The following is a 20,000-nucleotide window of genomic DNA, read 5'->3' as shown; positions in this document are numbered from 1 at the left end:
AGAGGTGGAGTTGTGTACCCAGTCAATCTCAGGGAAGACTCTGGCCCTCAGGAAAGAGGGCAGGAGAAAGAGAGGGATAGAGGGATAGAATGATGGAGTGATAAATTGATCTAGGAGAGATGGTGTGTACACCCGGTCTTTCTCATGGAAGATTTTCCTCAGACCCTGAGGAAAGAGGGCAGGAGAGAGAGAGAGAGAGGGAGGGATAGAATGATGGAGTGATAAGAGTGGTGTAAAAGAGGTGTCTATACCTGGTCGTTCACAGGGAAGACTCTGGCCCTAAGGAAAGAGGGCAGGAGAGAGAGAGAGAGAGGGACAGAGGGAGGGAGGGATGGAATGATGTAGGGATAAAGTGACAGACTGGTGTAGCAGAGGAGGTGTCTATACCTGGTCGTTCTCAGGGAAGACTCCGGCCCTGAGGAAAGAAGCCAGGAGAGAGAGAGAGAGAGGGGGATGGAGGGATAGAATGATGGAGTGACAGAGTGTTGTAGGAGAGGTGTGTGGTCTGGTCTATACCTGGTCGTTCTCTGGGAAGACTCCGGCCCTGAGGAAAGAAGCCTTCCAGCTGTCAATGTCGTCCTGGGAGTCGCACGCCAGCTCGATCTGACGCAGGTCCTTATACACGTTCCTGAAGACACACACACACACGCACACACACACACACACACACACACACACACACACACACACACACACACACACACACACACACACACACACACACACACACACACACACACACACACACGTGTGTCATTTCAAATTTGGTATATTCCTGTACACTCATATTACCATATTACATGCACATATTACATACGTACACACACAAACTGATCAATGTTCCTGTTTCATATCACAATTTTTTTAGAATTCTTGCACATCTCCTTTTGCCAGGTGCGTAGGAGTGGATCCACTGGGTTACCAACATAGGGACAAAAAATCTCCCGCACACTGTTCACATTTGCAGTTTTTACTTGCGACTTTTATGTCTAATGACCTTCTTCAATCAATTATATTGCTTGAATTGCTTGAAGAAGGTCATTAGACCGAAACGTTGCAAGTAAACACTGCAAATGTGGACTGTATGCGGGAGCTTTTTTGTCTCTACTGTTACATATCGCACATATCATTAAAATAAAACCAAAGTACACAAAAAGCAAATTATGTCATTACATGCAGGCACACACACACATGTACACACATGTACACACACGCACACACACACCTTTGTTCGGTGTTGAAGATGGCGAAGGTGTGCTTGGTGGACATGAAGCCCTTCTCCACATCCTTGATCTTCAGGTTGTCCAGAGGGAGCATGTACTTCTTCTCCTTTTCCTGAAACACACACACACACACACACGTTAACATACAGTGTGTGGCCCTCTTGAGGCAACAATGGGCACAAGGACATGCACACAAACACAAACACACACACACACACACGCACACACGCGCACACGCGCACACACACACACACACGCATTAACACACGCACACGCATTATCACACGCACACACATTAACACACGCACGCACGCACACACGTTAACAAAGACTAGAGTGTGTGGCCCTGCATAGACTTTAAAAAGTGACATCTTGAGGCACCAATGGGCACAAGGACATGTACAGCCACATACGCACACGCACGTACTCACACATGCACACGTTCACACACTTACACTCTCTCTCACTCTCTCACACACACACACACACCCACCCCCACCACCACCACTTACCTCCTCATCCTTGAACCAGGACAGGGACTCGGCAGTCAGCACGAACCAGTACTCCTTCGAGCCGCCCTTCATGATGCTGATGTTGATGGTCAGCCAACCGCGTCTGATGACCTGCGAGGACGGGAGTCAGATTGACATCAGTCATGGCCAATCACAAGAGTCCTCCACTCCTGTCCAGGGGGCTGCTCATTGGCCGATGCGGTCAGTGTAAAGATGCGCAAGCTGCGGAGGGCTCACAGGGTTCATGGCGGTTTGTCATGCAGGGTCAAAGGTCATCAAATTCAAGATGGCGGAAGGGATGGGGGTCAGAGGATCACCGTAGCCCCTCAATGCGCACCGTTCCATGAGGAACGCTGTAATAGTCACTAAACTAAAGAAACTTAACTACCACAGTGCTACACCACTGTGACAGTGCACAGGGCCTTAAGTAAAACATTACAACTTGGGCATTGCCATTCTGGTAACAGCTTATTTATAACGGGGGCCGTCTTGTACTAGATCCCATTCAGTTGGCTAGTAACTATCACTATTAGTCAGAGGGCCTGCTCAACTTCTGGAGATAAATGTATGTAACTTTGGGTGCGCGATAATGGTTGCTCACTTTGAGAGGAGGAAAAACACACACTCAGAAGCTGAGAGTCATTATTTATTTATGAATTACCACCATGTGCACAAGCAGACACGTTTCGGCTCTTAAGCCTTTATCTCAGTGCGCGTCTGTGATAGCAACTATCACAATACATGAGCAATATTACATTACATAACATTACATTGCACTTAGCTGACGCCTTCATTTACGCCTTCAAAGCGACTTACAACTATTATTTGTCAGGGTATTGGTTACAGTCCCTGGAGCAATGTCGGGTTAGGTGCCTTGCTCAAGGGCACTTCAGCCATGGATGGAGATCTAGGGAGAGGTCCGGGGGGATTCGAACCTGCAACCCCTAGATTGAAAGACCAACTCTCTAACCACTAGGCCATGGCTGCCCCCAATATACTGGGATTAGTTCATTCTCTTTGTTACATTATCGGTTAGAAACAAAATCCAAAGGAGAATCTGAAATCTTCGATGCTTGCATGTCATACCTCCGTATCAAGCATGGTCGAGATGAAGAAGAAGACATCTGAGAGGACTAGAGCTTGCTTCCCAGCCAATTTGTGCATTTGTTCTTACAGTACACATGACTCAGCAATGCTTATAAACAATAAAGCTTGCAGAATATACAGGGAAACAGAACAACGGACATTCCAAATAAGCCAATCAATTACATATACCATTATGTGTGTTACATTTAACATTTTGGCCAAATTAATGAGCTAATGTCTAAATCTAACGTTTTTTTAAATAACAAAATGATGGTCAATACATATGTTCTGTATCCATTGTTCTGCCCCTTCCTCTGTTTGTCCTTATTTCTCTTCATTATGATAAATTATATTATGAGACATAATGCAAAATATCATTAATACCGACATGTAGGTTAATGGTTAATGGGCAATGGCCAGAAAGCACTTGACAGTAGTAAGTAAGTAGTTTGCAAAGCTGACAGCAGTTACGGTAAGGCATGTTTTGTACTGTTGAGCCTGAAGCATGCAAGCTTTCTGCGTATCGGATGTGTAGTTAGTGGGTTAGTCAGACGGAGAGAGAGAGAGAGACAGAGAGAGAGAGAGAGAGAGAGAGAGAGAGAGAGAGAGAGAGAGAGAGAGAGAGAGAGGGAGAGAGAGAGAGACATGTGAGCGAGCGAATGTGATAGCTTACAACAGCCAGCGAGACAGTGGAAACTTAGCTCGTACAGTGTTTCTTTGGTGTGGCGCGCCAAAGGCCTAGGAGTAGTCATGATTACAAGGTTAGGGTTACCGGGGTGACATGCAGGGTTATTATTACGGGGTGTGGGGTATGGACATGCAGCTGTCGTGATGGTAGTACCAGTGTCATTCCAAAAGGTTAGGGGAAGCAGTGATGTAAGAAGAGGTGTAATACCTAGTGAAACTAGTGAAACAGGCATGCAAATTAGTGGGAAAAAACATACATACACACATATAAACATAAAAATACAGTAATTTGTATAAAATTATGAAGATTTGTTCAAACAATTTTTTACATTACAGTACATTACAAATACTGTATTTTATTTTCTTCAGTGCTGTATATTGTAAACTATGCTGCTCATTTAAGAGGAACATTTCAAGTGGTCATATTAATAACATTAATTTAAATAGTCAGAATCAAATATTTTTATGAATAAGGCTTTCAATGAATTTGTGTCTCCACTCATTCTTGACACAAACACACGCACTACCATTTCTCAACAGAAGGTGACAGCTTTCTGCAAACATGCAACTCATCTTGCTTCCAAGGTCTTTATCAGTTCATTTCAAATACAATAGTCAACAGCCCTAGGGTCAAGTGTCAAGATATAAGGCTACCACACATCCTTGTTAAAGGAACAGTCCACCCTTTTTTGATTTTCACATATTTGCAGTATTTCCCAGCATTATGCATGAATGTGCATATCATTTTTGTCTGTGTTTCCACAAATTAAGCGTAGCAATTCAAGTCAATTGGGGCAAACAAAACATCATCAAATGTACTTTTGTACAAAAATGAATGTACAATTCACCAGAGTGCAAAACAGCTATTTAATCCTGTCCTGTGATCACTTGTGGCTTGATGCTAATGTTCCCATTTACTTCCAATGATTATGCAAAGCTATGTTAATAATTCTGATCCAATAAATCTAAGTACTGAAAAAACTGAGAGAAAAAAAAGATGTGCACATTCATGAATAATGCTTGGAAATACTGCAAATATGTGACAATCAAAAAAAGGTGGACTGTTCCTTTAACTTGCATATCATGAGCATTTGAAGTCATAGCAATGTCTACTCAGAATGCATGGGTCCCTACACATGAAGAAAACCAGAATACATATTTCCCTACAATTGATGAATTCCAGAATACATATGTCCCTACAATTGATGAATTACAGAATGCACATTTCCCTATGAAGAATGAAGAACATGTACACACAACGAAGCTGGTGTACAATGGCGTCAAGCCACCACTTTGTCAACACATTTGACAATCACTGACATTCAGGCTTGGCACACAGGTCTGCACTCTACGAATGTTCTGGTTCTGTTCTGAAGTCAGGATGTGCACCTCTGCTGGGAGCAGGCCATTGTCTTGTTCTAACCCACAGCTACTGTAGCCACCGCGCCAAAGGGTGAGACTGCAGCTAAAGCATCGCTGCCAAATCTTCACTTCACCTCCTCCATGGCGGTCATAGTAGCAACACACACTCACACGCACACACTCCCACTCCCACTTAAACTCACCGCATCAACTTTTAATGTCTTTTTTTTCGGTATTGAGACAGAGACCTGCACAAGAGTTCCAATGTCCCTGGACTGCTAGTTTTGCAAACAAATGGCAAATAAAGGACTTTGACTTTTACAATTAAAAATCATGACAACTTGCTTATTAAGTCAACAACACATATACTGCAAAGCATAGTGTTTACACCTGACTGAGTTTTTAACCATGAGCATGTATCTGTGTGTGTGTGTGTGTGTATATAGACACGTGATTGAGTGTTTGTCAAGCTTCTGTGTTCAGCATTAACCACATGCCCCTATAAATCCAGAGGGATCTTTTCTTGTCAGCAGCCTAACATAGTTTGTAGCACAAGAGGTCAAGCAGTCATGTGGAAAGGTGAGAGAGAGGGGGAACAGGACAGGACAGAGAAAGGGGGGAGAGAGAGCGAGAGAGAGAGAACAGGACAGGACAGAGAAAGGGGAGAGAGAGGGGGGAACAGGACAGGAAGATGATAACGACTCAAGCGACACTTAGCAGAGACAAGACACTTACCATCCTCTCCCCCTTCCACAGGGGAAGGAGATACCGGGCAGCAGGGAGAGAGCGAGAGAGCGAGAGAGCGAGAGAGAGAGAGAGAGAGAGAGAGAGAGAGAGAGAGAGAGAGAGAGAGAGAGAGAGAGAGAGAGAGAGAGAGAGAGAGAGAGAGAGAGAGAGAGAGAGAGAGATTTAAGGAGAAGAGGGACGCGGGAGAAAAAAAAGGAGTGGGTGATACCGACAAATAGAGCAGAATGGAAGAGGAAAGGCAATAAACGAGAGCAAAGTAAATATTTAAAGGAGTGATGAGGCATGAGAGAGAGAAAGGGGAAAGCAAAGACAGGAGAGGTGGTGCAGAAAACAGAAAGCAAACAGAGACAAAAAAGAGGGCGAACAGCGACAGGAAAAAATGAGTAAGCAAGAGGAAGTATGTCAAGAATTGAAAAGAAAAAGCAAGAAAGAAAGAAAGAAAGAAAGAAAGAAAGGTCAAGATCAAACATTGTCACGTGCCTCTTGTACTCTCATTAACTCGTTGAGAGAAAGTTGAATGAGACCTGAATCATCCTGTTTCCTGTCAACACATCACCAGAGAGAGTAGAGAGAGAGAGAGGTTCCATTGGCCCATTGTTTCCGGGTTCTATTATTGCAAGGGGGAGGGGGGGGAATCCCCCTTTAGGCAGACCTAGGCAGACCTAAGGACTGTTCTATTCAATGCTAGGAGTATTATGACACGCCCCTTTAGGCAGACCGGAACTTGGTCATGTTAGGTGCCCATAGCAACCTATTACATTGGCATATCTCTATATACTTAAAGAATCTCTGACATCACTGCAGATGTGCAAAGAATCCTTCCTTCAGTCGTACTGCACACACACACACACTGGGTACAGTCCATTATCCTGACTCCCGTCCTCGACCTGTGCTTCTGGCCTCACACTTTGCTGATGCCCCGCCTCCGTGGAGAAAATATTAAAGTTGCCCCTGCTGTCAGCCCAGCCACAACAACTGTTGGGGGACTGTTCCTCATACAACATCCAACATCCAGAATGCCCCTTCACTGGCCGTGTTTAAGCAACACCTTAAGACACATCTCTTCCTGGAAGCTTATGGCTGCTAGTTCCACAAGCACTTTCACTTACATGCATTCACAAACACGCTCACTCACTGACGCTCACACACACTCACACTTTCCAACACAACACTCTGTGAAGCGTCCTTGGGTGTTTTGAAAGGCGCTATATAAAACGAAAGTATTATTATTATCTGTATGGCAATTGAGAAAATGACCTTTGGATTGCTCTTTTGCAAGATACTGAATTAAACATCTGGCAATGTCATCACATCAAGAGTGGAGAAGACACGCTCACACTATCCGCCTAAATATTGTAACAGTTCTTAACTGGGTGCTGAATTCCACATACAACATGAATGAATGAAGGAAGGAAGCGAAGGAAAGCACTCTTCTTTAAGCAGTGGATCCGGTATCCGGCAGGATCCTAAAAATCAGGATCCGGTGCATCTCTACTTTTTACATTCATCTGGCTGGTGAATCCCTCTCTCACATACATTACTCATGCCTTTATTTCCGATAACAAAACAGTGTGCGTATGCATCATACCAACGCCATCTAACCTTCATCTACCATTTGTGAACTGGGCAGAAGACAACACTAGGACAACCATTTGGATTTGTAGTTTCATGTGCAGTACGTTTTAGATTGTGGTGGCCCTACGCGAATGCCCATCCCTGCCTCACAATACATGCTCATTCCTGAATTTCCTTCAGGACCAATAAACCTATTTATACTACTCTACTATTCACACCCCATAGCCTGATCAGCAGCACACCAGTAAACGCAGTGTAAACAGGCCGCACAGACGCCAACGCCACAGCCACATCACTGATACAGGAAGGAAGAGCATGCTGGGAACTTCCTGTTTTTGTTGCGGGGGGGGTGAGGAGGGGGTGATGGGGATGATGGTGGGGGTGTTAGCTGACGGTTTGCACTCTACGTGACCCACGGGGGACCACAGGAAGGGAGGAGTCATAACAGAGCATAACATAACCATGGGGTTTGGTTGAGCTGGCTGTTTGGGTCTGTCTCAGTCTGAGACATCACAGAGCATTGGCTGATTTGTGTGTGTGTGTGTGTGTGTGTGTGTGTGTGTGTGTGTGTGTGTGTGTGTGTGTGTGTGTGTGTGTGTGTGTGTGTGTGTGTGTGTGTGTCTGTGTGTGTGTGTGTGTGTCTGTGTGTGTGTGTGTGTGTCTGTGTGTGTGTGTGTGTGTCTGTGTCTGTGTGTGTGTGCACGTAACGGTCTGGCTCTTTGTCATAGGTTTGCACGCATGTGTATCAGTGTTAATTTCGTGACGAAATATTTTCGTCATAAATATTCGTAACGATTGTTTTTCCCCTGACGACAATACAACGATGACGAAAAAAACAGCATGCGTTTGTACGAAAAATATAACGATATTGATTAATATTTTCGTCAAAAAAATAAAAATGTGACTACAATACCACCCGAGACGAAAACCAATAGGAAGCATTTTTGTTAATATGTCACTGAAACATTGGAAAAGAATTGCCTGCTATATCGCAAGGCGCGACCCTCATCTGCTTCGCGTCTCCTCCCTCCTCCCCTCCCTCACACACACACGCAGCAGGCACAGTGACAGGCAGTGGCCGTGACCATTTTTAACAGCAGCAGTAGTCTACTTTTCAGTGCAATCCTGGCTGGAAAAATATTGTTGCCCATTTATCCATGACGAAGAACTTTAAGCAGTTATGAAATAGGTGGTGGTGCTGTCGCACAGTAGCAAACATCTTTCTCTCCATCTTTGTGGAACTTCTCCACTCCCTGCGCTTTCATGAACCTGCTACCCAACGATCGTTGTTGGATCTTTTTTCAATGTTCGCCAATGTTTGTAGGCTAATTTAAGGGTCTATGCGTAGGCAAAAGCCTTCTGATAAGAATCACTTTAGTGCCGATCGCAAAGGATTCGGAAGCGTGGAGTTTTGCGACTTGTTTCAGTCAAGGACACTGAAATAGGAAGTGAACGACCCTTCCACACTTTCAAATGAGTTATTGCAATAACGTCTTGCGAATGCATGCAACCATGGACACAACCATGTCAACGAGAGCGCGTGTCACGTGCCATCACAACTTTGCATCAAGCAAAAAATATGCAACAGCTTGCAATACGCGCACGAGAGAGAGAGAGAGAGAGAGAGAGAGAGAGAGAGAGAGAGAGAGAGAGAGAGAGAGAGAGAGAGAGAGAGAGAGAGAGAGAGAGAGAGAGAGAGAGAGAGACGTCTTCCAACAGGTGCCGTGCCATTGTAACGCCTGCATGCACCTACTGTACCCAGCGACGCTCTTGATTACTGGCATACCCACAAGTAGGCTACCGGTATTTTTTCATAACGTGCAGTCCCGTTTTCCCCCGAAGTCGTTCTAAAATATCGACAGAGATTTATGAGTGTCGCGGCCATGATTTTTTTACACATTGGACGCACTGGCTTATAGAGTAGCCTAGAGTAGAGTAGAGTAGAGTAGAGTAGAGTAGAGTAGAGTATCTTTTATTGATCCCAGGGGGAAATTAAGATGTCAAGTAGCATACACACATACATAAATGAAGACATTGCTCACAAAACGTAACACACATATTACACATAAAATAATCATCATATATAGCTCACTGTTACATATAGGCCTATTTGCCAAGGCATCTATTTCACACACACACACACACACACACACACACACACACACACACACACACACACACACACACACACACACACACACACACACACACACAAATACAAACATACATATAAGACGCTCTGGCAGTGTTTTTTACAATATTTTCTTATTAACCTACAATATGTTATTTTAATCATTGATTTCCCCAACTTGTATTTTAGTTTGACAATTTTATAGAGAAGTTTAGATAAGAGGAAATGATGTAATAGCCTATTTTAGTCGACTAAAATTAATTTAGATTTCGTCGACTAAAATTGTATGAATTTTAGTCGACTAAAACTAGACTAAAACAAAAATGATTTAGATGACTAAATTGTGACTAAAACTAAAATTACATTTTCGTCAAGAGACTAAAACTAAAACTAAATTAAAAATTCCTGTCAAAATTAACACTGATGTGTATATTCTGTCTGACTGACTGTCTGTTTGTCTAACTGACTGACTGTCTGTTATTTATTCAAATACAGAATACAGAATGGCTTGTGTGTGTGTGTGTGTGTGTGTGTGTGTGTGTGTGTGTGTGTGTGTGTGTGTGTGTGTGTGTGTGTGTGTGTGTGTGTGTTGCAGTACCTGGTTGGGCATGGTCCTCTTCTTGCTCACATTGGTGTTCCTCTGCTGAGCACTATCAAACAAAACACACACACGCACGCGCGCGCACGCACGCACGCACGCACGCACGCACGCACGCACGCACGCACACACACACACACACACACACACACGCACGCACACACACACGCGCACACACAAGCAAACACACACACACCATCAGATCAGTCCATGTCTACAGCAATCGAGTTCTTGCTTATTGTCAATTTCATGGTATCTTTACAATATACCAGCCATTGTCTTTTGCAAAGACTGAAGACAAAATAATATTGTAAACATTTCCTAATTCTAATGGCAAATCTAGTACCTGCTTACAAAGCGCAGAGAGCTGATGGTCTACTGCAGGGATTCTTAACCTTTTTGACGTCGAGGCCCATTTTTTCCAGTGCACAGTGTCCCCGTGCCTATATTATCCCTGTAGTCTACATATTATATTACATTAGGTTATATTGCATTATATTATATTATATTATATTATATTATATTATATTATATTATATATAATAATAATATAATATAGGCTTATAATATTGATATAAATAACAAATAAATATAAATAGGTTATTACTGAAGTATTTTTTTCCACAAGAAATAGCCCTATATTAATTAATGCTAATATTAATCTCATTTAATCTCACTCATCAAATCCACTCACAGTTCAGCAAGTCAGAGTCACTCACACATTGAATGAATCGGCTGATCGTAAATTCAAGACGCTTTTCTATACAAGTGGAAACGCAACGCGGGAACAACAGAAATTGAAGAACCGGACGGAAAACTATCCAGTATCACGCAAAATTCGTGAAAGGACTGTCATGTTGGGGACACTTGGACAAGAATAAGGGATAAAGATTCAGTAACTAGAATTATTTTGAGTAGCCTAATCGTTGAACACCTATTTCTAACTACTAAAACGTGAGAATATTAATAAGCTGGGAACCGTAACTGGTTGGTAATTTCTCTTTTTTCAAATACCCCACTGCGAAGGGTGTTACCATCACAGGCTGTGTTACTGTCTTGTTCTTAATGAATCTCCCCCCAACAACAAAAACGCGGGGTGTGGTCATTGCGTTATGACAGAGTTGCGTTTGAGGGAAAAGACGCACACTAGTAGTCTATTTGATAAGCGGTCCCATGGCCCAATGGTGCAAAACTGAAAGTTGACTGGGGCCCTGGAGGTTGTTAGCCTGGGAACTCCCATACTGCCTTTAGTTATACACAATCTTTTCGATCTGAAAGACACTCACTTGTGATTAGGTCTGGTGTTAACCAGGCAAGGAGGTTGTGGGCGCGGCCCAACTTTGGGCCGCGGCCCTATGGTTAAGAATCCCTGGTCTACTGTGCAGTTAGCATAGGTGAGGTGTAATGTTCGGAGAGGACGGGATTACAAATGTTTCGGGTATATAGTAGCGCGACGATTTTTTTCACATAATTGGCAACTTAGAATGTAGAACCTCACCTGTTTACAGTGCACCAGTTTTCTCACTTGTATGTACAAAAAGACATAAATGTGTTGAGTTGACTCACTTGGCGAATCCAATGAAGTCTTCGTGGTTGGTGTTGATGTAGGCAAGCTCCATGTCAATCAGCAGCAGCACCTGAACACACACACACACACACACACACACACACACACACACACACACACACACACACACACACACACACACACACACACACACACACACACACACACACACACACACACACACACACACACACAATTTGCCCACATGTTCTTGCCCCAGAGTATAAAAATGGTGACTATAAATAGCTGATCTACAAGACAGCGCATGCACGCACACACACGTTCCTAGGTCCTATGAAAAAAATAAAAATAAAAATAAAGACCACATACCTGGTCCTTGGTCTTGCCCTCTCGTTCCCTCACGTGGGTCGTGACAATCCTCTCAGTTTCCTCCCTCAGTCGAGGATAGGAGGTCAGCTGCAACACACACACGCACGCACGCACGCACGCACGCACGCACGCACGCACGCACGCACGCACGCACGCACGCACGCACGCACGCACGCACGCACGCACGCACGCACGCACGCACGCACGCACACACACACACACACACACACACACACACACACACACACACACACACACACACACACACACACACACACACACACACACACACACACACACACACACACACACACACAGACACACACACACACACACTACTGCAGAAAATGACAGGCACATATACAGTACATATACAACCACCCCAAACTCCCGATGTGCATATACTGTATGCACACATGCACATGCTCCCCCAATCAGGTATTCTTACTTACTTGTACTGACCACTAAATTCATGCAATCTTTCCCTCTTAAAAACACACACAAGCACACACTGGCATACTCACACACCCACACGCACACGCACACGCACACACGCACACGCACACGCACACGCACACGCACACACACACACACACAACGCTTAAGGAAATCCCAGGTTATACTAAGGGCCATGCGAAGATGTCAATTTTGCATGCAGTGAGGGTGCACTCTCTCTCTCACACACACAGATATGCACTCAATCACATGGTAAGAATACGTAACTATTACATTCTGGAGAGAGTAAGTAAACTTAACGCCACACATTGCTCTGTTTGTAAAAACGTATAGATTCACATGTATAGTTTTACAGCAAAGTTGAGAAATCCAAAATGGAAATTGTGATATAAACCTTTTACTATGGCTTAAGGATGAACTTACAACCATTGGACGAGTACGAATAACAGTAGTTGGTTTTCCAATAAATTACAGTAATTAGTTCCCCATTATTAGGCAAAGTGCATGTTGTGAGTGTTGAAGGAGAGAGCCAAAAGACATGCAGTTCAGTCTAGGAAAGGAGCAGAGTTTGTAAATTGAAGTGAAAGGGTGCATTGGCGTTCTACACAAAAATACCTTCCCCCTCGGACAAGAAGAGATCGGTTCCAATCACACTCGGAAGATAATGTGAAGGACTCACAGGGCTTAAGAACATGAGCACCTCTGGGAAGGGGTTACGTGATTGGACACGGGGGAGATTACTGGCCAATCAGGGAGTCAGGGTGGGGTGACAAACACAGGTTTAGTCATTTGATTTGTGGGTCAAACTAAAATCAATCTTTATCATTGGCTAAAGGGGGGGGGGGGGATCACGGGAGAAAAATAACTGTGAGGTTAATTAATTGCACAAAAGTGGGTAAAGCAAATGGCTATCGTGATTGGACAAAAGGGAGGAGGACATGGCACACACACACACACATGCACACACACACACACACACACACACACACACACACACACACACACACACACACACACACACACGTACACATTCTGAAGCAACCTCTCTCTCCCTCTCTCTCTCACACACACACATTGTTCACTCATTCACACACACATCCTTGTGCTTTCCTTTCTTTCCACTCCTCTCACACTGATCCACCTATTCTTCCGTTTCTTTTTCCCTCAACAATTTCTGAATCCTCTCTTCCCCACGAATTGTAAGCAACTGGACTTCCTTCTTGCGGCTTGAAAGCTCGAAGCTCTGATAAGAAGTCCGCTTGCTTACAGCTGAACTCTTTGGATGACATGACTGTTAGAGAGAGAATCTTCACAAGCTTTCTTCCGCTCATTCTTTGCTTTTTTTTCTCCCCCTGTCCTAGAAGGTCACCTTCTCCACATTTTTCCTACCCTCTCTTCCCTTACTTACTCCACTTCTCCCTCCAACTCTGCTATGAGGTTACCTTCTCTGTCCACCTGTGAGGTTAGTTACTTTCTTCACATTTTTCCTCTCCTCTCCTCTCCTCTCCTCTCCTCTCCTCTCCTCTCCTCTCCTCTCCTCTCCTCTCTTCCCTTACTTCCTCCACTTCTCCTCTCCTCCTGTTCTATGAGGTTACCTTCTCTGTCCACCTGTGAGGTTAGTTACTTTCTTCACATTTTTCCTCTCCTCTCCTCTCTTCCCTTACTTCCTCCACTTTTCCTCTCCTCCTGTGCTATGAGGTTACCTTCTCTGCGCACTTGCGGATGAGGGTGGAGAGCTCGGACATCACCACGTCCACACACTTCAGGCAGGGCTCCTTCAGCTTGATCACCTGCTTTTTCACGATGGCCTCGAACGCCAGGTCGGGCGTGAACAACCCCGTCCTGGTGCACCATGGGAAAGGGGGAGGGGTTGTTCAAAAGTGGGCGGGGCAGCATGAGCAGGAGTAGGCAGCAGGAGGGGTGGGCAAAGGGGCATGGGGCATGGGGGACCAGCGGTTGGTAGTTTTGATTGGATGGGGCAATGAGCAGGAGAGGGGTGGTGGGTGGGGTTTTCAGTAGATGGTAGTTTTTGATCGGTAAGGTTGGTTGGGTTGGGTTTTGGAAAGGGAGGCAGGGAGAAGCAATGATTTTTTTTTTTTAAGTAATAATTAAAGATAAGCAAAAATTATGGGGGGGGGGGGGGATTTTGACAATGAGGTTTAAAAGGAAAGTGGATAATCGTTGAATGGGAAGGTGGGGCTCAAAGGACGTAGCAGTTTCGATTGGAGGAGATACGGAAGGTTTGGAAAATAAAAGGGACGAGGAACACAAAGTGAATTAATAATCAAAACAATAAAAATAAAAATAGGACAAGTTTGAGGCAGATGGTTAGAGGGGAGGAGGAGGAGTAAAAGAAAAATGCGAGATAGGAGAGTGACATCATGCAAGAGGACAGATGAAGTGGTGCAAAGACAAAGCAAACAACGGCAAAAGAAAGGGAGAGAGAGAGAAAAAAAAACAGGGAAAGAAAGTTGTTTAGTTCAACAGTCCATGACTTCAACGGACACTCTAGAAGACCAGCTGTTGGTTTTAAATCCCCTGACTTTGGTGGATACGATGATGCTCCGGCAAGACGGTCAGCAAGGCAAGCAGGGCCACTCACCCACTTTATGTCTGATGGCATCACAACAAATAAACAAACACGTAAATACCGGTAAACACATAAAGACATAAACCAGGAAGCAAATAAACTAAGGACTTCACAGCAACAGCCATCTCCAATTGACTCCACCAGCTGCAGCATTGCTAAGATCATGTAGGCTGTTTTTCTTGAACAGCATGCACTGGGGGAAAAAAGCTCTGGGGAGTAAACGATGCTGATGTTGATGATGATGATGATGATGATGCTTAATTTGAAAAAAAAAAACCTTTTTGTCAACACTTTTGATCAATGAAGTCCCTCCCTGCAGAGACCTCCTAGTCATCATCATCATCAGGATCATGGCCAATCCGAGCCAGGCCACCAAGGAGAAAAGCAAACATTCAACCTCTAACACAGCCCCCCGCCCCCCCTTCTCCAACCCATCACCATCAGCCTTAGCACCACCAGAGTAAGCATCAGCATCTGCACCAGCATCAGCATCAGCATCAGCATTATGACCATCATCATCATCTTATCATCTTCATCAGCAGGGGAGATGAGACTAGATGCAGTGATTTCTTCACAGGGGCCATGCATGAGACGGGAGGCTACGTCACAAACAGGAAGCTAATGACTTGCAACCTTTATTGTCATAGCAAGCCAATAGCACCTGAGGAATATGAGGAGATAAGCCTCATAATGTGCGCTGTTCCACCAGTGGAACACATAATATCTCAGTACTCCACTACCACAGTACGACATTACACAGGGCCTTTGGTAAAGTGTTTGAGATGCAATGCCTTCAAACATCCCAGTAATAAATGGAAAATGCAATCCAACCAATCCCAATCGAGGGAGCTATATTGCCCTGGTGGACCCCAAAATGCTTAGCTGAATACTAATGCTGAAACACATGACGCTATTGGAAATAACCGCTTGGCTAAATACTGAACAAAATATATATAACCTTCTTGGAGCCCACACTTCTTTGGAGGATACTAACCAAGACACACTGCCCTATTCTATTGGATGTTAATGGCTACTGTACATCAATTACTACATCTACTTTCTATTGGACATGACAACTCTGGGGTACAGTGTAGTTGCTAACCAACCTTGGTTGCAATGCAATTTCTCATTGGCAACCTACTAAGTTGCTAACTGGTTAGCCATGACGCTATTGAGAAACTGGGCTCCTGGTAAATACTGAGCTTCAGACAGTAAACCAAAAGGAAACCTGCAGCTGGTCTTTTGAGAGTGCAGGTAGATGAAGAGAGAAGCGTCAGCAGGCCATGCCCTCCTCCTTCATCTACCTCTTCTGTTGGTCTGTCCATCACGGCAGGAACAGCAAAACACCCACCCCACACAACACCAACGGTCTCCCACCCCATCAACAAGAGGGGCAACTGGGCCGGGCTGTCAGCAGGGCTGGAGGAGGGGAGGGGTGGGGGTGAGCAGTGGAGTGGAGGTGAGGTGGGGGGCAGCACTTGACTTGGTAGCAGGGCCGGCCCTTGCCGATTTGCTGCCCTAGGCGAGTATTCAATTCAGCGCCCCCTACGTGCTAAAAGTTTGCGGTTTGTTGCAATTTAACTTCTTAAACAGTGCAGGGGGAGGCAAATGAGGCATTGTTTGTTTATTTTAATGTTGATTGTGTTTATTGTGATGATGTATTATATTCTTAAGAATAGATTAGATTAGATTAGATTAGATTCGATTTTTTTAAAAATCCCTGATTCTCTGGTGCGGCGCCCCCACTGGAGTGGCGCCCTTAGCATTTGCCTATACTGCCTATGCTAAGGGCCGGCCCTGCTTGGTAGTAGCACACTTGACTTGATGTTTTGGTAGTAACACACGTCAGGGTGGTGCCACCACAGGTAATGCCACTATTGTATGGATTATATGATTTTCCGTTGTTGGTTTTAGTCCATTATCTAAAAAGCATATTCATTGCAGTATATTAATTGCCAATTGCTAATTAATTCATGGGCATTAGCTGTGGATGTACCACCTGACTAGCCTGGGCGAATAGCCAACTGTTGACTTCGTCAATCAGTCTGGCAAAAGCCATGAGGAATCCGTCTCCGTGGACAATGGGAGATGGTCTGATCTTACTCTATCATTTAAATTAATTGAAGTTCCAAACTCAAATTAAAACCCATATTGTGCTTTATTAGCATGCCTGTTACGTTATAGCATCGCAAAAGCATACAAATAAGTAATAACAAAACGAAAGTGTGGATTTAGTTACCTTAACCAATCAGTAACGGAGCTCGCGGGTGAGTTCTACGTCACCACTCTCAACTGTTTGCTGATTGGCGAAACACTGAGAGAACCGAGCTCGAGGCTTTTGCCAGACGATGTGTGGATCCAAAATCTTTGGGTGGAGTACAGAGGATGGCGTCGCGAGGCTACCACCTGACCTGACATCTGAGCCCACAAAAAAAAATTCATTGACCCAAGTACACCCTGGAGTCAAATCCTCTCCCAATTGAAAGACTGTGGGTGTAGGAGTAAATAACAATACATAAAATACCATTCTGCGCCCTTAAGGTTTAAGTGCCGTTGAGGAAAGCATTGAAGACTGTAGGTGGAGCGTTCAATAGCTAATGCGCTTGAGCAAGGCATCTATCCTCACCCCATTGTCCCCATTCCTGTCCCTGTACGTGGGTCAAAGACGTCCAAAAAGGAACTGTCATTCAGTGTAACAAATTCCTTCTGCTGACTGTAACTGTAAGAAACATGTCTCTTTTTATTTTATTTTTTTCCAGTGAATTCATGAAAGCCTCAGCTGTCATCCATTCACTTGAAACTATTTAAAAATCATGTTTTTTTTTTACAGTTACAGTCAGCAGAAGGTATCCGTTACACTGAATGACAGTTCCTTTTTGGACGTCTTTGACCCACATGTACATAAATAAGAGATATCCTTCCATATTACTAGGGTAAGTGCAAATGGTAATTGGGCAATTGGTGACCTCAGTGCTGCCACAACCCCCCAGCAACCTCAACTGCAATGCACTGCACCTCCTCCTGCCCAGCCCAGCTGCACCCTTGCCTGGGGTTGGCAGTCAGTCAGTCAGTCAGTCACAGCGCCCCCTGGCAGGCCGGGAGGTGGAACTGCGCCACAAGTCCCAACAGACCACCATGCTGTCCAGCTGTACCTTGCAGCTGCACTGCCTGACCGTGTTGATCAGCTCCTGAATGACCTGATCGATACACTTCAGACACGGCTCCTTCAGCTTTACGATCTGCTTTTTCACGATGGCCTCAAACGCCAGGTCGGGCGTGAACAGCCCCGTTCTGAGGGCGCACACACACACGTATGGACACAGACAGCACGCACAAGGACATACACATGAAAGTGGACACACACACATATAGGCAACATACAACACAGACATGGACACGGATACACACAGATACTCATGGACAAGGGGAGACAGAAGAGGAGTGGAAGCAAAAGACAGAGTGGGGAGGGGTGAGAGAGAGAGAGAGAGAGAGAGAGAGAGAGAGAGAGAGAGAGAGAGAGAGAGAGAGAGAGAGAGAGAGAGAATGGATACAACAAAAAAGAGAATACAGAGGTTTTGATGAAGACAGACAGACAGACAGACAAACATAGAATATCAAGTAGGTGTGTTGGAAGAAAGAGAGACAGACAACAAAGAGAAAGACAATCAGCTTTGGTGCAGAATTGCACACAGACAGCTAAAGACAGATTGGACAGATCAATTACACAGCTTGATGGAATAGAATGGTCATGTAGTTACTCAGTTGTTATAACAGAATGACAACACAGTTACTCTGCTGTTAGAACAGAATGACCACACGGTTACTTTGTTGTTAGAATAGAATGGTCATGTAGTTAAGGGCCGTACACACACGTCGCTGCTAGTTACTCGCTCAGCGAATTAACTCAATAGAATGTCAATGTGTTCCAGCGAGACTAGCAGACGAGTAGGCGAGTACTGTAGGCCTACAAGCGATGCGATGTGGGCGGATCCCGAGTTGAAAATATTTTATCTTCGAGCGAGACGAGTAAGCGAGTAACCAATTGGAAGGCAGAGTTCGGTACTTCTCGCCTGTTCATTGGCAGTTAAAGCCGCGGGAACTTTCAGCGAACGTTCCATGAAACAGAGGCGAGTAGGCGAGCAAGCGAGAAGCTAGCAAATAGCAGCGATGTGTGTGTACGGCCCTTTACTCTGTTGTTACACTAGAATGACCCCATTATGACTCTGTTGTTGTAATAGAATGGTCATGTAGTTACTCTGTTGTTAGAATAGAATGACCACACAGTTACTCTGTCATTAGAATAGAATGACCACAGAGTTAATCTGCTGTTAGAATAGAATGACCACACAGTTACTCTGTTGTTAGAATATCTGTTGTTAGAATAGAATGACCACACAGTTACTCTGTCATTAGAATAGAATGACCACAGAGTTAATCTGTTGTTAGAATAGAATGGTCATGTAGTTACTCTGTTGTTAGAATAGAATGGTCATGTAGTTACTCTGTTGTTGGAATAGAATGACCACACAGTTACTCTGTTGTTGGAATAGAATGACCACACAGGTACTATGTTGTTAGAATAGAATGGTCATGTAGATACTCTGTTGTTAGAATAGAATGGTCATGTAGTTACTCTGTTGTTATAATAGAATTGCCACAGTTACTCTGCTGTTAGAATAGAATGTCCACTGTTACTCTGTTTATCAATTAGAATAGAACATTCAAATAGCTACCCTGTTGACAGAAAAGAATGGCCATATAGTTACACTGCTGTAAGATCAGAGTAGAATTTCCATAGTTACTCTGTTGTTAAAACAGAATGGTCACATAGTTTCTCTGTTGTTAGAATAGAATGACCACACCAATTACTCTGTTGTTAGAATAGAATACTCTTTCACAATGACCATAGTGACTCTGTTGTAAGTAAGTATTGAGTTAATTGGCCACATAATTACACTGCTATGTTTTTTTTAAGTTAACAGGCCATACAGTTACTGTACAGTAAGGATTGTGTTAATTGAGTGTAGACTAGAAAGTGCAGTAGAGGTTGGCGAGTGTGTTGTGTTGTTCTTGCCTGACACCGTGGATGTTCTTGATGGCGTAGCTGATCTCTCTTCTCAGCTCCTTCTCATCAAA

General features: G+C 44.2%; 1 protein-coding gene across 5 annotated transcripts in view; it reads right to left on the bottom strand.

The window, feature by feature from the left end:
* The window catches only part of LOC134453136 (dynamin-2), a 48,194-nt gene that overhangs the window by 7,150 nt on the left and 21,044 nt on the right, over positions 1-20,000 (bottom strand). For 2 of the 5 annotated variants that reach the window (XM_063203962.1, XM_063203979.1), the window contains exons 9-16: positions 19,939-20,000; positions 18,017-18,155; positions 11,819-11,905; positions 11,488-11,558; positions 9,922-9,973; positions 1,736-1,846; positions 1,226-1,335; positions 517-628 (exon numbers count right to left, since the gene is read on the bottom strand). The exon at positions 19,939-20,000 is cut by the window's right edge and continues 6 nt beyond it. In XM_063203962.1, the coding sequence (XP_063060032.1) occupies positions 517-628; positions 1,226-1,335; positions 1,736-1,846; positions 9,922-9,973; positions 11,488-11,558; positions 11,819-11,905; positions 18,017-18,155; positions 19,939-20,000 (744 nt within the window). Of the gene's footprint in view, positions 1-516; positions 629-1,225; positions 1,336-1,735; positions 1,847-3,529; positions 3,560-9,921; positions 9,974-11,487; positions 11,559-11,818; positions 11,906-13,977; positions 14,117-18,016; positions 18,156-19,938 lie in introns of all 5 variants that reach the window. The other 3 variants (XM_063203946.1, XM_063203954.1, XM_063203970.1) reach the window with 3 other exon arrangements.

The sequence above is a fragment of the Engraulis encrasicolus genome, chromosome 1 (genome assembly GCF_034702125.1).
Source record: "Engraulis encrasicolus isolate BLACKSEA-1 chromosome 1, IST_EnEncr_1.0, whole genome shotgun sequence".
NCBI lineage: Eukaryota > Metazoa > Chordata > Actinopteri > Clupeiformes > Engraulidae > Engraulis > Engraulis encrasicolus.
Note: the sequence above shows the minus strand (reverse complement) of the source record. Positions and strands in the feature narration are given on the sequence as shown.